The 17167-nt window shown below is 44.8% G+C and overlaps 1 protein-coding gene across 6 annotated transcripts in view; it reads left to right on the forward strand.

Annotated features, from left to right (window-relative positions):
* The window catches only part of FARP1 (FERM, ARH/RhoGEF and pleckstrin domain protein 1), a 334762-nt gene that overhangs the window by 304432 nt on the left and 13163 nt on the right, over positions 1 to 17167 (forward strand). For 5 of the 6 annotated variants that reach the window (XM_084651196.1, XM_084651194.1, XM_084651192.1 and 2 more), the window contains exons 18-23: positions 2477 to 2714; positions 5808 to 5938; positions 9847 to 9915; positions 14824 to 14913; positions 16014 to 16096; positions 16454 to 16566. In XM_084651196.1, coding sequence (XP_084507322.1) covers positions 2477 to 2714; positions 5808 to 5938; positions 9847 to 9915; positions 14824 to 14913; positions 16014 to 16096; positions 16454 to 16566 — 724 coding nt within the window. The remainder of the gene's footprint in view (positions 1 to 2476; positions 2715 to 5807; positions 5939 to 9846; positions 9916 to 14823; positions 14914 to 16013; positions 16097 to 16453; positions 16567 to 17167) is intronic. The other variant, XM_084651195.1, reaches the window with a different exon arrangement.

Here is a 17167-nt window from a genome sequence, read left to right on the forward strand (position 1 = left end):
CTTGGGTCCACCTGTCTGGCTTTGAGCTAGCAGCAGTTCCCTCTGCTGCTGTTTCTCCTGCCTTCAGCCCCCTCCAGACCTGGCTCTCTGGCTTAGGGACGTCAGCAAGCAAATCTGTCTTGGTGGTCTCCTGCCCTCTGTTTCCTTCCAGGACTCCTCCAATCCCCTCGTCTCTGGCAGCTCTCACCTGCCCTTCTGCTCTGACTCACTGGGACTGCCTGACCTGTTTTAGCCCCCAAATGCTGCCCAATTATCTTTATTGTGTGTGAGCACTATTTTTAGTGTGAGCACTTGTTCTGGCACAGAGGATCTGGACCTTTTTAATTCACAGGCGCCAGCCACGCTGTGATACCCACCCAGTATGCATGTAAATTACATCCACTCCCCTTCACTTCACACCACCACTTTACATCAAGAACATAAGAACAGCCATACTGGGTAAGAGTAAACGTCCATCTAGCCCAGTATCCTGTCCTCCAAACAGAGGCTAGAGCCACCATCCCTGCCCAACCTGGCTAATAGCCATTGAGGGACCTATCCTCCGTGAACTTTTCTAGTACTTTTTTGAACCCTCTTATAATCTTAGCCGGCACAACATCCTCTGGCAAGGAGTTCCACAGGTTGACTGTGCGTCGTGTAAAGAAATACTTCCTTTTATTTGTTTTAAACCTGCTGCCTATTAATTTCATTTAGTGACCCCTATTTCTTGTGTTATGAGGAGTAAATAACACTTCCTTATTTACTTTCTCCACACTTGTCATGATTTTATAGACCTCAATCATATCCTCCCTTAGTAGTCTCTTTTCCAAGCTGAAAAATCCCAGTTTTATTAATCTCTCCTCATACAGAAGCCATTCCATTCCCCTAATCATTTTTGTTGCACTTTTCTGAACCTTTTCCAATTCCAGTATATCTTTTTTGAGATGGGGTGACCACATCTGCACGCAGTATTCAAGATGTGGGTGTACCATGGATTTATATAGAGGCAATATGATATTTTCTGTTTTATTATCCATCCCTTCCTTAATGATTCCCGACATTATGTTCACTTTTTCGACTGCTGCTGCACACGGAGTGGATGTTTTCAGAGAACTGTGCACAATGACTCCCAAGATCTCTTTCTTGAGTGGTAACAGCTAATTTAGGCCCCATCATTTTATATGTATAGTTGGGATTATGTTTTCCAATGTGCATTACTTTGCATTTGTCAGCATTGAATTTCATCTGCCATTTTCAGAGTGGTAGCCGTGTTAGTCTGTATCAGCAAAAAGAACAAGAAGTACTTGTAGCACCTTAGAGACTAACAAATTTATTTGAGCATAAGCTTTCGTGGGCTCTAAGGGGCCACATCTACCATTTTGTTGCCCAGTCACCCAGTTTTGTGAGATCCTTCTGTAGCTCTTCACAGTCTGCCTGGGACTTAACTATCTTGAGTAGTTTTGTATCATCTTCAAATTTTGCCACCTCACTGTTTACTCCTTTTTCCAGATCATTTATGAATATGTTAAGTAGGACTGGTCCCAAGACAGACCTTTGGGGGACACCACTATTTACTTCTCTCCATTCTGAAAACTGGCCGTTTATTCCTACCCTTTGTTTCCTATCTTTTAACCAGTTACCAGTCCATGAGAGGACCTTCTCTCTTCTCCCATGGTAGCTTAGTTTGCTTAAGAGACTTTGGTGTGAGACCTCGTCAAAGGCGTTCTGAAAAATCTAAGTACACTATATCCACTGAATCCCCCTTGTCCACATGCTTGTTGAGCCCCTCAAAGAAGTCACCTCTGAAGTTGCCCACCTAGCGTTACGTAGATGAGATGATAACCTAGGGGCAGAAAGTATGAAGTGCTGTAATGCAGGTGTTTTGCTATGGAATGCACCTGTGTTTGTGTGTATGTGTTCAGAGTTTTCCAGGAGTTGTAGCTGCTTTTTAATAATAAATAAATGAACAAATGGCATTCCAATTGGTTACAGATAGGATCATCAAAGGGGCCTAAGGAATTGGGAAAGTCAGTGCCAGTTGGATGTTTAATTACCTTAGTCCTCTTTGGAGAGCCCAATCTACATTTGTTTCCTAACTCCATGCTGTTGTTCGTCCCCAAGATACATGCAAAGCATGAGCTAAGTACAGTGTAATATCTTTAACTTTGAATTCCTTGGCTGCTGCTAGACTGTCTGCCTCAATTAGTTTTGTTTTGTTTGTTTTACAGGGGATGCAGAGAAGGTCAGGGGAAGGGAAGAATTGGCAGAAAAGATTAAATTAATTCTGGACAGAGTGGGATTTTCCATCTTATTTATTTTGTAGGTTAATGACAGAATGTTAGTGTTGCACAGAGCAAATGACTGTGTTGCAAAAAAACTGCAGCAACATTAGCTAGATTTTATAGAGGAACATATTTGGATCAAATGACTTGGAATCCCATATGTGCAGTGCGTTTGCTAATGTCTCTGCCTCTTTTCTTTTCTCTTTGTTTTTAAGCAACTGACAGTTCATCTGCGGAAACACAATGAAGTTTTGATGGAGTTGGAAAATGGGATCAAGAACTCTCGCAAGCTGGAGACCTTGTGCAGGGACTTTGAGTTACAGAAAGTCTGCTACCTGCCCCTCAATACCTTCCTACTCCGGCCTTTGCACCGGCTCATGCACTATAAGCAGATAATGGAAAGGCTCTGCAAACACTACCCACCAAACCATGTGGACTTCAGAGACTCCAGAGGTGAATGGGGAGGAATAATCTAATTCTAGAAGCAGCGGACTAGAACACAGTCTCCTGATAGCTAGTTCCCCATTCTAACCACTAGGCATGCTGTAGTATAAATAATATTGCATCCAAAAAACTACATTAAAAGAGTGTTCAGCTTGCAGAGTCAAGCACTCAAAAGTCAGGAAATGTCAGAATTAAGGCTGTGATCATCTAGTCTGAGCTCCTGTATAATACAGGCCAGAGAACTTCCCCAGAATGATTCCTGGAGCATATTTTCTAGAAAGATATCCAGTCTTGATTTAAAAATGGTCAGTGATGGAGAATCCACAATAACCTTTGCCTCTTGCCCAGCTTTTGCCTCTTGTTCATGACGACTTGATTCCTGGCTCCTTTTTCTCCTTGGCCCTTACATATGATTTTTCAGGGGATTTGTGCTCCTAAATAAGTTGGCTGCTTTTCAAAAATCCCACCCTAAATCTTTGTCCTCATTGTAGAGCAGAAATCCCTTGCTGTAAAACTGACTCCCCCATTTTAGAGTAGACCTATAAATATTTGAGGATGGTTGAAGCCGTGTGCCTGGTTACATTTTCAATTAAACCATTAATTACTGGATATTGGAGTCCTTGGAGAGAACATAGTAGTAGAGATAATAATAATAAAGCACAACCGGACCAGATTCACCTTTTGTGGGCCCAGCGCCAAACACATTTGTGAGCCTCCATGTAGTCGTTATGGGCCCATACCAAGTGTGGGCCTGGCGCAACGACGCCCATAGTATACCTGGTACTGCTGGGATGGGGATGAAAACCTTTATTCAAAAACAAAATAATATATTTGAAGCCACACTTGATTGAGACTTCCACTCAGCCCATAGAGAACAAATTGGGCTAGCATCAATATACCCAGAATATTCTTGAATTTGGAGTATTTGTGTGGGAGGGGGTTGTTTGTTAGCTTTGTCTTTTTTGTTTAAACACTCAGGGCCTGCTGGGGGCCCTGAACACAAGTGCTTAATTAGCCGGGATGTAACAGTCAGTGTAGTTGTACCTGCATCTCCCCACCATCACCTCCTCCTCCACCCAAAGTTAGGTTTTGTAAACACATTTTTCGAAAGCTGGATTTTCTACTTTGGTACAATGTTTACAAAACTTTTTAGAAAGTTAGTTTTCTTTAACCTATTTCTCCCTTTGTCTCACCACCCCTCATGACTTGAAGTGAAACAGTAAAGTTACTGGGGGGAGCATGGGGAGGAAGATTGCTGATGTCCATCTTTTGCAGGGAGAAAGGGCCACTGAGACACACACACACTCTTTACCACCAAGGCTACCACAATCCACCTCAAGCCCCTACCTCAGCCTTCACACCTGGACTCTCCCCCGTCCCTCCTACTGCCCCCCCCCACATCCACAATTAACCCCCACCTTCACACAAAGGGCTCTCCTCAATCTCCCTGCTCCTGCCAATCCCCCCCTCTTTCACCCCAGGGCTGTCACCTCCCTCCCTTCTTCCCTTCTCCCCCCTCCCCTACCCAAAGCCAACCCCCACCTTCAACCCAGACTCTCCCCTCCCACTGCCCCTCCACACCAACCCCCACCTTAACACCCTGCTTCTCCTACCCCACCCCCATACTCCTACCTCACCACCAGCTCCCACCCACATCACACCCAGACTCGCCCCGCAATCCACCTTTCCCCCCAAACCGCGCTACACCTCCTCCCCTCCCTGGAGTGCGGGGGGAAATTTCTGGGCATTCCCACTGGCAGGGGGCATGGCAGCCACCCCCACTGTCATCACCCCCGCCTCAGCCCCAGGGGCCACAGACAACCAGCCTCCCCTGTGCCAGCCCGATGGCGGTAGAGGTCCAAGGGCCCAAGCCTAAAGCCTCGTTGTGCAAACTACAACTCCCACCCCACATTGGCGGACTAAGGCTAGGGCTAGGGCTAGAGATGGATTAACCCTTCGTGGGGCAGCAGGTAGTCGTTATGGGCCCCTTCCAAGTGTGGGCATAGTCCCACGGGCGCTATTGTAAACTCGGTACTGAGCACAACGATAGTTCTGCACTTTAAGCCACTGATCAGATGATTTCTATCATTGCTGGAGGTATGGCAAGGACGGGTCCTTGATTTACAAACAGTCTGTGGTAATAGAAATGAAAACATGCAACCATTTCATCAGATTTCTAAATATGGGGGCGATCCCATGTGCTGTGATGGGTAGGGAGATGCATTTAATGAGCTGTGTCGGAGATATTTAGACTGCTGAGAGAGATGGGAGCTGAAATGGATTAGAAAAGGGCCTACTATTAATCTATTGATAATGCAGAAACCATAATGATTTAACAAATGTTTTCAATGAGAGGAAACATGGCGAGACTGTCTCCATCAGCAGTAATGACACTTCAGTGCTGACAGTGCAATAGAGTCCTTGGGAGCAGCCTCTGACAAGAGTAAGTTTTGTTCAGGGAGATCATATCATCTCCTTGAAAATCCACCTTCTGGGCCGCCACCCAAAAGACATGCTGCGGGAGAAAGTAGTTTAAAAGTATTTTAAGAGAGAATCGGGGCTGTGAATCCCATTAAAAGAACATACACGAAGGCAACCCAGGCCTCTCTCTTGGCTGTCTTTGGGGTTTTGGTTCCCTGCAACTGTTAGCATGTTTGAAGCCTTGCCGAGGTGTGAATTCTAGCTAGCTCTCTGCACTTCCCTTGAAGTCTCATAGTTGTGGAGCCCTCAGGTACTATTTTAAAAAGTTCATTCTCTTATCAGCGCCATGAGTTGATTCTCCTTGAAAACCAATCGCTCTGAGCGTTACTGTAAAAAGGACAGGTCTAAAGTGTCGAATGCCCATGGAAAGCTTAGGTAAAAGCAGGCTTCTGTCTGTGGTGATTGCCTCTACCTTTATTTCAGTGCTGCCACCCTCAGTAAAAGAAGCTCGTGAATCTGTGTATGCAGCTTGAAGCCAGTTAGAGTAAATACTAGAAAAAGAGAATTATAACAGTCTTGTTGGGAGGGTGCTGTGCGTGAGCCACAGATGGAATAAATATTATGTACCTGCTTGCAAGTCTGATATGAGCATTGAAAAGATCCTTGTTTTTATTTACCTAGCTGCTCTGGCTGAGATTTCTGAAATGGTGGCTCAGCTCCATGGTAGTATGATAAAGATGGAGAACTTCCAGAAGCTGCATGAACTCAAGAAAGATTTGATAGGCATTGATAATCTGGCAATCCCAGGAAGGGTAAGTGACAGAGTTTCACTCAAGAGCAAGAGCTCTGGCTCTGAAATGATCAGCCAAATAGCTTTGGAACATGAGGTCTGGTTTTGAAGTCTGTTGGATTCTTTTAAATCACAGTTTATAAAATTTCTCTGCCCCATCCCCTTGGCCAGGTAAGTTATGTTTAAATCATGTTAGCCTGGGCCATTTTAACACGGCTTTAATGTGGCCATGCTATCAGTTTGTAGCAGTGTAGACGCGGCCATGATATATCTAAACCTACTGGAGTTTGGTCAAGCTAACCCTAATAGTCACAGTATGCAGTTTCGCCTAGCACTGACCCTCTTTCCTTCACTAAAGACTGTGAATCAAATGTAAACACAGTAATGTCAGAGCAAACTATTGATTATAAAAGGAGAGGGAAACAATCCTCTTTATTATGTCTCTCTTCTGCTTTGTTCTTCTGGGCTTTATTTTGTATACAATTTTGGATTGTTATAGGAAATTTTGAGCATCACATGGAACAGAGGCAGTAATATTATAGTTAGGTCCTACCAAATTCACGGCCATGAAAAACGCATCATGGACCGTGAAATCTGATCTCCCCTGTGAAATCTGGCTATTGCAGGGGAGACCAGATTTTACAGAGTTGGGCGGCCGCAGAACGGTGGCTGCAGGCCGGGATCCCAGCTCTGAAGGAAGTGGCAATACCAGCAGCAGTGCAGAAGTCAGGTGGCCTGGTATGGTGGTGGGGACAGGGCTAGCATTATAGCTGGGGGAGTGGGCGACCACCCAGGACCCCGTGGTCAGGGGGGTGCCGTGGTCTCTCACACACCCCCCACAGCCTGCACAAGGTCCCTTTAACCCCCAAGCCCTGTGCTCCTGCTGCTAGTCCTGGAGGCGCTAAGGAGGGACAGGACTTCCCCTTCCTCCGCACGAACCACTCCAAGGCCAGGTCAGACCCATCTCCAGGAACCTCCCCCGGCTGCAGGAAGCTCCATGGCTGCTGGCTAGGAGTCCAGCTTTCAAGGCAGCACTGCCCTCAACAGCAGCACAGAAGTGCGTGTGGCACAGTATGGTATGGCCACCCTTCCGTGCTGCTGCTGGGGTGACGCTGCCTTCAGAGCTGGGTGTCTGGCCAGCAGCTGCCCTCTGGCTTCCCAGCTCTGAAGGCGGCAGCAGCACTGAAGTAAGGGTGGCAATACCATGATCCTCCTACAAGAGCCTGGTGAGCCAAGGCCCGGCACAACCCCATTTTGGGTTGGGACCCTCATGGTTACAATACCATGATATCTACGATTTTTAAAATCCAGTGACCCTAAGGGACTATAAGTAAGGCTATGTTTTAGTCCTGGGTGTTTTTGGTAAAAGTCATGGACAGGTCATGGGCAGTAAACAAAAGTTCAGCAACTACTGCAGAAGTCCCGGAGATCCCGGAAAGTCCCAGAGTCCGTAACTTCTATGACCTCCGTGACAGACTTGCAGCCTTACCTATAAGACATTTGTGCTGGAGGAACTCATCTCTTCCATACTGGCAAGCATTGAAACAAGGAATCAGTATATCACTTTAGCTTTGGGGATAGTTGTCTCTGTAGTCCACATATAACAGGATAAGATAATTTTTGAGTCCTTGTTTTATACAGGCTTTTCTAAATAAATATTTTCAGTGATGTTACAAATGGGAATTTCTCTCCTTTATTTCAGGTTAATTCTCTTCCTCTCTGTTTTTTACTGGCTCTAGTCTATTCAGATTCTTGTGCCCATCACTGTGATTTCTGAGCATAGTTAACATGTCTATCTTTGCCTGCCTGTTTGTGTCTGTCTATGGTATCTATGTACTGTACTGCATCACTAAAAAGGTCATTTTTGATGGTTGTCATCTGCCAGGCCATTTTTCTTCCACAGTCATGACTGAGGGAAAGCTTGCACAAAGGGCTGTTTTGTGTCCTAAATGTGGTAAGGCATGTGGCAGCCTGGCAGTGTGGAATCCCACAGCTAAACACCCTCCACCAAGACAGTCCTATCGCTAGCCCATGAGAGTTTCCACCTGGGGACCAGCAGGTGTAATGTCTCTGATGAGTCTGCTGCTGAGGTGGGGTGCTGAAGAAAGGTAGCTCTAAGCTAGCTAGGTTCTAGCCATTTAAGACTTTAAAGACTAAGACAAGGACTTCGAGGTGCAATCGGTTGGAGAGCCACTGTAGAGCACTGGTGTGCTGTGCTCTTCCTGGTCTTTCTTACCTGCAAGATGGACGGCTGCATGTTTAAGCAGCTGACGTGTCCGTATGGCTTTTGTAGGCCACGTTAAATAGTGTTTCAGAGTAGCAGCCGTGTTAGTCTGTATCCGCAAAAAGAAAAGGAGGATTTGTGGCACCTTAGAGACTAACCAATTTATTTGAGCATGAGCTTTCGTGAGCTGCAGCTCACTTCATCGGATGCATACTGTGGAAACTGCAGAAGACATTATATACACAGAGACCATGAAACAATACCTCCTCCCACCCCACTCTCCAGCTGGTAATAGCTTATCTAAAGTGATCACTCTCCTTACAATGTGTCTGATAATCAAGGTGGGCCATTTCCAGCGCTGAAAGTGGCAGTGTGGACACGACCTCAGTCTCCGCACTAGAAAGCGAAGGCTGAAGAACATTACCACCACCTGTGGCTGTGTGCTGTTGCCTGTGGGATGGTTGTATTGTACTTCTCATTCACCTGACTTGTGGGTCACAGGTCCTAGTTTGGCGGTGGCAAAGCACACATTCGAGATAATGGCTCCAATCCTAGGCTGTGTCTGAGCAGCCTTTAGGGAAGGGGGACAAAGGTGACTTTACCCTTGGGCCATTCTGCAACAGTGCCTATGGTAAAATAAAACATTCTCAGGACTGTTCTACTTTTAGATTGCTCTTTTGAGGCAGGAACTGTCTCTTCTTAGTGATTGTACAGCACCAACTGCAATGGTGCCCAGATAGGTTGTGGCCATTAGGCAGCATCACAATATAAATGTTTAATAATAATAATAATTAATAATATTCTGGGCTGACTGCCAAAAGTCCCCAAGCTAGGTATACAAGCAAGAGCAACTCTGTGTAAACTGGAGTGTTCCCCTGGGGAGGGGAATCTTCCACGAGCTAGTTTATTGGTGCTTTACAGACTGTCCTGCTGCTTTTTGTGTCCTTTGCTTGTACACAAGTGTCATGGGTGTTGGCCTCTGAAAGTCCATACAGAACCCATTAGGAACTGCCTGAAACAGGCTAGAGAGAGTGACTGGAAATGAAAGCTTTTGATTTGCTTTATGTGGAAAAGGGAATTATTTCATAGTTCAAAACAGCGAATGATGCAACTCACTATAATCCCAGAAAACCTGGCTCTCTGATAGTTTGGTTCCACTGAGAGAGAGCTCTCTCTTCCTGAGCTTACAGGCTTTAAAATAGTCTGATCTAAGTGAATGTGCTGTATTGCATGACATGAGCTGCACGGCTTGTCTAGGAGAATTCATGTTGCCAGACAAATCTCCCTCTTCTCCCATTGTTGTAATGGATTCCTTTAGATGATTTGATTTTGTGCTTACAGCAAGAGCCACGTCAGCTATACACCACATTATTCATGATATTTCAAGGAGGAGGGAAGCCAGATGCTGGTGAATAAACATAGACCTTTTTATTTTAATCAGCTGTTTGATTTGTAATAATCTATTAACTCAAAGCTGATGGAAGAGGGAGGTGTTTGAAGCAATCAATGTCAGGAAGTGGAAGGGCAGCTCTGAATAGGAAGAGACTACCTTGTAAATAAGATTTGAATTGTAAGTATTTGAAGTGTGTGTGAAAACAGCCTTAATAACTATACGATCAAGTACTGACACTAAGTACTTACAGACTTTCGACAAGACATTGAAAAGGGATACTTGACATGCTTGTTTTATGTCTGTTTTCCTACAGGAGTTCATTAGACTGGGCAGTCTTAGTAAGTTGTCTGGAAAGGGTTTACAGCAGCGGATGTTTTTTCTGGTAAGTGATGAGAACAGTTTGTATTGAACATAATGAAGTACAACTGTGTGTAAAAAAAATTAAATAAATCAATAAAAAAACTTTGAGAGTTTCATCAGGGAAGGAGTTAGACTTGAATTGTGAAAGAAATTACACATTTTAAAATAGTCTGATCTAAATGAACACAGTATCTCACCTGACGCAGCCAGAGCTGTTTATCAAGAATTCATATTGCCAGACATTCCTAGCCCTTCCATTATTGTCATTGAGTCCTAGAAAAATGAAACTATTTATTTTGACTTACAGTACTTATAAAATAATGCCTATTCTGGGCTATCTGTGCCTGTTCTTCACGTCCAAACCAGAAAGAGAGTTACCCTTGGTGAGACCAAGGAAAACTCACCATAACCCTCTGTCAGCTTCAGCAAATCCCCCTTTCAAGAGACGGGACTCTCCAGGCTCTCTCCAGGTGACATATCTAACTCCCCATCAAGTTATTGGACCTGCCCATGTCTGGAGCTGCATTTTGAGATTATAGCACTGGTAGAGATTAGCCCCTCTCACCATCACATCCAGGGTTTTCAGATGGTGACCAGCTGGTGCCCTGTTGTAGATCTGAGAGGGAACCAGCTGGGCTCCCATCTCCTATCTAACTGAGTAGATTTACTCCCCCTACTCCAGATTAGGGTCTTCAGGAAACAATTGCCCCAATCCTGCTGCTACTCTCCTGTTCATGTACTGGGGCTCAGATGTCCCAGAGTGTGCACTGGGCCAGTGGCCCTTCCTAATGGCCCCATGTGCAATGGGGCATCTCAACTTGAGAATTGTAAAGAATCAGTGCAGTGGCACAATGAGGGATGCTTTTTTGTCCTGCTGCTTAAGAGGAGTGGTTGCAGAGAGTGGCAGACCTCTTCAGTGCACTGGATATTACAGGACATTCTGCATTTTGTTAAATCAGGCTGAGGGAGACAGACCCACCGATATTGCTGTAGTCTAGGGCAAAAATGCATTGAGCTGGGAAGCCATTGGACCATTAGTTTAAATGTCACCTCTACTGACTTCTGTTTCTATTTTCTTACACTTCACAGCCCTTTAAAGGTTGGGGTCTGAGGCTTTGATCAGTAAAGACCCTCCCATTGTACAAATAAGTAGAGAATGTTACACAAGGTCATCTCAGGCAGAGTTGGTAATAAAACCCAGATCTCTAGCATGGCAGACCCAGGTGTTGTCCACTCATCCACGCTGCCTTTCAGATTGAATGTGCCAAATAAATATGTTTTATCTATCCTGTCTTTAGCCAATGCACCACATTCTCCCTACAGAGCCTGGATAAAATCCAGGAGTAGGGTGACCAGACAGCAAGTGTGAAAAATCGGGACAGGGGGTCAAGGGTAATAGGAGCTTATATAAGAAAAAGACCCAAAAATCGGGACATCTGGTCACCCTATCCAGGAACCCTAATCTCCAATATTCTACTCATGTCTAGCAAATAGTTTTCAGAGTAGCAGCCATGTCCCACCCAGCAATATTGTTAATCTATCCAACTATACTCTTGGCCCAGCAGAAGAATCTGTCCTATCTCGGGGCCTCTCCTTCTGCCCCTCCACCCCCACGAACATGATACAGTTCTGTGGTGACCTAGAATCCTATTTTCAACGTCTCCGACTCAAGGAATATTTCCAACACACCTCTGAACAACATACTAACCCACAGAGACCTTCCTACCAAGACTACAAAAAGAAGGATTCTGGGTGGACTCCTCCTGAAGGTCGAAACAACAGACTGGACTTCTACATAGAGTGCTTCCGCCGACGTGCACGGGCTGAAATTGTGGAAAAGCAGCATCACTTGCCCCATAACCTCAGTCGTGCAGAACACAATGCCATCCACAGCCTCAGAAACAACTCTGACATCATAATCAAAAAGGCTGACAAAGGAGGTGCTGTCGTCATCATAAATAGGTTGGAATATGAACAAGAGGCTGCTAGGCAGCTCTCCAACACCACTTTCTGCAAGGCGTTACCCTCTGATCCCACTGAGGGTTAGCAAAAGAAACTACAGCATTTGCTCAAGAAACTCCCTGAAAAAGCACAAGAACAAATCCACACAGGCACACCCCTGGAACACCGACCTGAGGCATTCTATCTGCTACCCAAAATCCATAAACCTGGAAATCCTGGACACCTCATCATCTCAGGCATTGGCACCCTGACAGCAGGATTGTCTGGCTATGTAGACTCCCTCCTCAGGCCCTACGCTACCAGCACTCCCAGCTATCTTCGAGACACCACTGACTTCCTGAAGAAACTACAATCCATCGGTGATCTTCCTGAAAACACCATCCTGGCCACTATGGATGTAGAAGCCCTCTACACCAACATTCCACACAAAGATGGACTACAAGCCGTCAAGAACACTATCCCCGATAAATGTCACGGCAAACCTGGTGGCTGAACTTTGTGACTTTGTCCTCACCCATAAGTATTTCACGTTTGGGGACAATGTATACCTTCAAATCAGCGGCACTGCTATGGGTACCCGCATGGCCCCACAGTATGCCAACACTTTTATGGCTGACTTAGAACAACACTTCCTCAGCTCTCGTCCCCTAATGCCCCTACTCTACTTGCGCTACACTGATGACACCTTCATCATCTGGACCCATGGAAAAGAAGCCCTTGAGGAATTCCACCATAATTTCAACAATTTCCATCCCACCATCAACCTCAGCCTGGACCAGTCCACACAAGAGATCCACTTCCTGGATACTACGGTGCTAATAAGCGATGGTCACATAAACACCACCCTATACCGGAAACCTACTGACCACTATTCCTACCTACATGCCTCCAGCTTTCACCCTGACCACACCACACGATCCATTGTCTACAGCCAAGCTCTACGATACAACCGCATTTGCTCCAACCCCTCAGACAGAGACAAACACCTACAAGATCTCTATCAAGCGTTCTTACAACTACAATACCCACCTGCTGAAGTGAAGAAACAGATTGACAGAGCCAGAAGATTACCCAGAAGTCACCTACTACAGGACAGGCCCAACAAAGAAAAGAACAGAACGCCACTCGCCATCACCTTCAGCCCCCAACTAAAACCTCTCCAACGCATCATCAAGGATCTACAACCTATCCTGAAGCGACGACCCATCACTCTCACAGATCTTGGGAGACAGGCCAGTACTTGCTTACAGACAGCCCCCCAAACTGAAGCAAATACTTACCAGCAACCACACAACAGAACCACTAACCCAGGAACCTATCCTTGCAACAAAGCCCGTTGCCAACTGTGTCCACATATCTATTAAGGGGACACCATCATAGGGCCTAATCACATCAGCCACACTATCAAAGACTCTTTCACCTGCACATCTACCAATGTGATATATGCCATCATGTGCCAGCAATGCCCCCCCAATGCTGCCATGTACATTGGTCAAACTGGACAGTCTCTATGTAAAAGAATAAATGGACACAAATCAGATGTCAAGAATTATAACGTTCAAAAACCAGTTGGAGAACACTTCAGTTTCTCTGGTCCCTTGATTACAGACCTAAAAGTGACAATACTTCAACAAAAAAACTTCAAAAACAGACTCCAACGAGAGACTGCCGAATTGAAATTAATTTGCAAACTGGATACAATTAACTTAGGCTTGAATAAAGACTGGGAGTGGATGGGTCATTACACACAGTAAAACTATTTCCCCATGTTTACCCCCCCCCCACACACACACACACACTGTTCCTCAGACGTTCTTGTCAACTGCTGGAAATGGGCCACCGTGATTATCACTACAAAAGGTTCCCACCCACCCCCACCCCCGCTCTCCTGCTGGTAATAGCTCACCTTAAGTGATCACTCTCATTTCAGTGTGTATGGTAACACCCATTGTTTCATGTTCTCTTTGTATGTAAATCTCCCCACTGTATTTTCCACTGAATGCATCCGATGAAGAGAGCTGTAGCTCACGAAAGCTTATGCTCAAATAAATTTGTTAGTCTCTAAGGTGCCACAAGTCCTCCTTGTCTTTTAGCAAATAGTTGTGTAACCTATTGGCAAAGTGTGTGCAAGACTCCCTCTAGTGGCCGATCCACCTGGAGGATAGCAATTATTGCTATAGCTAAGTGGCAGAGGTGTGTGTGTGTTGGGGGGATGGGGAAGGTCTAAAAGTCCAGGGTTCAATGTCAGAGATCTTTATGGGTGAATATGATAAAATTTGATTTTTCAGTTTTCTTTTTAAAAAACTGGTTTAGTTAAATGAGAAGATATTCTTTTAAACAAATTTTGTAGTTAAAATCTATCAATTATATTTTGGCATGTAACAGTGTTCATTTGTCACACATTTTGACGTGGTGTCCCATATGCGCAGTCTTTAAGATTAGGAGGTCTGGTGGGCAGGCTGCTCTTGAATATACAGAATAATGGCCAATCAGATGTCTTCAGAAGGATAGCTCTCTTCTGGGGCTGACATGCTCATCCTTCCTAGCAAGGGGCTGACTGGTAAGCCTGCTCCTTCATAAATCAAGGTAAAAGTGTTCAGGAAGCAGACTATCCACCATAAACCCTCCGATGCACAGGAACCAACAAAAACTATTTCTAACCTCGGTGCATTGGTTCATGAGCATTTTGAGGGCTGAGATCCCAAAGTGCACTGACCCCAGAAGAGAACTACAAGTAAGCGAGGAACTGGGCAAAGTGTCCTGGCACCAGTTGCAGAATGAGATTGGGGATGATCCTGGGAGTATTGTGTGGAAGCTGATATTTTCATTTAGATGATAGTCACCCAAATATTAGGGCCCTCATACAAACATCATTCCAGTACTTGACGCCCATTGTTACTGTTTGACCTTTGCTCAATAGTTTAACATACTACTGCTAATCTAAATCGTGTTCATTCTTGCTTTTTAGTTTAATGATGTTTTGTTGTACACAAGTAGAGGCTTGACAGCATCAAATCAATTTAAAGTCCATGGACAGCTCCCACTGTATGGCATGACAGTAAGTACAGCACTCCCATGGGAATTCAGTGGCTCGGGGCTTTAATGGTATATGTAGCGTGTCACTTGTTTGACTCCTACCCCAGGGTGGGGGAGACTGTTACCTCCATCTGGTGGCTGCTTTGTGGTTTATTTGAAATGTGTTGGTTGTCTCCATCAAGTTCTCAGTGGGTGCACCACAAAAGCCATCATCCTGCTTAGCAGTCTCAGCAGAGGCAAATCTGGGCCTGAATGGCTATCTCAGTCCTAGAGATACTCTCCGGTTTAAGGTTGAAGTACATTGGCAGCAGGTGATGCAGCTGCTCTTGTGTCTCTACTGCTTAGCAGAGTGATGAGTCACTGCAGTGTGGCCATAAAAAGACTGTCACTACAAACTGAGTAAGACACCAAGTTGATGCACCCACGTGGCTAGTAGCCTAAGATAAAGGGTCAGGGTTGTACTGTGCCTTGCAGGCACTTTCCTTTATTTCAAGAGATGCAGAAATGCACCTTAACTGCACTGGACTTAGAGGCTGCATGATGCCTCCTGGAGCTCCCCAGCTTGCAAGAGGTATGACTGGTATGTCACTCTTTAGGGCTCACCCTCTCTCTCCTTCAGCCTTGAATGCTGCTAGATTAGCACAGTCCTGTGCTTGTGCTCAGCTCTTGCTTGTGTCCTCCATTTCTTATACCTTTTCCTGTCCAGCAGCCTCACACACCCACACTGGGACAAAGCACAGGTTAGCCATTAATGTATTGTCAGTAGCATCTCGTCGTGTTATATTGGGAAGCTGGCAGAAAAATCCCAAACAACATACTGTAGTTGTTCTTCCTATTATTTTCATCATCACTTTGTTTAGTGTGTTCTTTGTAAAGGTACTTGAGGCCTATGTACAGTACTCTCAGCTGTTAGTCTTTGAGAGATTTTTTTAAAAAATTTCCTCTCCCTTTTTGGGGTTGCTTTAATTCCTTAAGTTGCTATTTTTTTTCTCCGTTTCCATGTTTGTGAATCTCTGCTATATTTTCTGTCTCTCCCCTCCCACTGTTCCAATCCATAAAATGTGTACTTCCTACAATCTGTGACTAATGCAATCTTACGGTATGTGAACCTTTGTCTCCTAGATAGAGGAAAGTGAAGAGGAATGGGGGGTTCCTCACTGTCTTACACTACGAGGTCAACATCAGTCCATCATTGTTGCTGCAAGGTAATTCATTGGAAATGCATGTCCGCAAGCCTTTCACACAGTTGTGCAGGAAGTACAGAGCAGATGGATAGAATTTTATTTTAATTTGCTCTTAAAATCATTCTGCACAAAAATGCTTTCTGCTGCATGAGTAATAGGCTTGCTAAAAATGTGAGTAAAACAGAATCATGAATTTGAATATTGTGTGGCAACTCTGATTGTTTTATCCAAACTAAACTTAGAATCAGAAGAAACAGCCTAGTTAGACAAATGTAGACATGAGAACCTAGATTGGGTACCAAACTCAAATTGTGATTAGCTTTTAAAGTGCCTCTTAGCCCGGCTTAAAGCGAATGAAACCTGGATCTCTGTTCGTAGTACCCGTGCTGAAATGGACAAGTGGACTGAGGACATACAGATGGCGATAGATCTGGCAGAGAAGAGCAGTGGTCCCACCCCTGAATTACTGGCTAGTAGTCCACCTGACAATAGTAAGTAGTGTATGAAGAGGAGCTTTTTACCCAAAACTCACTAAAATTCAATGATAATGGAGAAGAAAACATGCCTTGAAATACAGTGCTGCTGTATCATTACCTCAGTGTTGTCATAGAATCATAGAATCTCAGGGTTGGAAGGGACCTCAGGAGGTCATCTAGTCCAATCCCCAATTTTTGCCCCAGATCCCTAAACAGCCCCCTCAGGGATTGAACTCACAACTCTGGGTTTAGCAGGCCAGTGCTCAAACCACTGAGCTATCCCTCCCCCCCAAGTTTTGAAATCTGTTATGAAATCTGCTGGCTGAAGGTGAAATTAGGCTAATACCTTAGAATTAGGTTCAGGTTCCAGTTTAATGCTTTTTATTGAAGTTACCACTATTTCTGTTCCTTTTGTTTTAATTCAAATGTATAGCAGTGAAACTTAGCTGCATTAAGATAAGTGACTGTAAAACTGTTCTTGAGCATCGTGACTTCAGGACATGTTGTACAGCAGTGCCGGTCTTAGGGAAGTTCTGTTTCAGAACATTAATACAAGCAGGGTTAGAGCCAAAGTAAAATACCTTAGTGAGTGTTGGATGTGTTAGCCTTTTAAACA

The sequence above is a fragment of the Lepidochelys olivacea genome, assembly GCF_965140295.1.
Source record: "Lepidochelys olivacea isolate rLepOli2 genome assembly, chromosome: 1".
Taxonomy (NCBI): domain Eukaryota; kingdom Metazoa; phylum Chordata; order Testudines; family Cheloniidae; genus Lepidochelys; species Lepidochelys olivacea.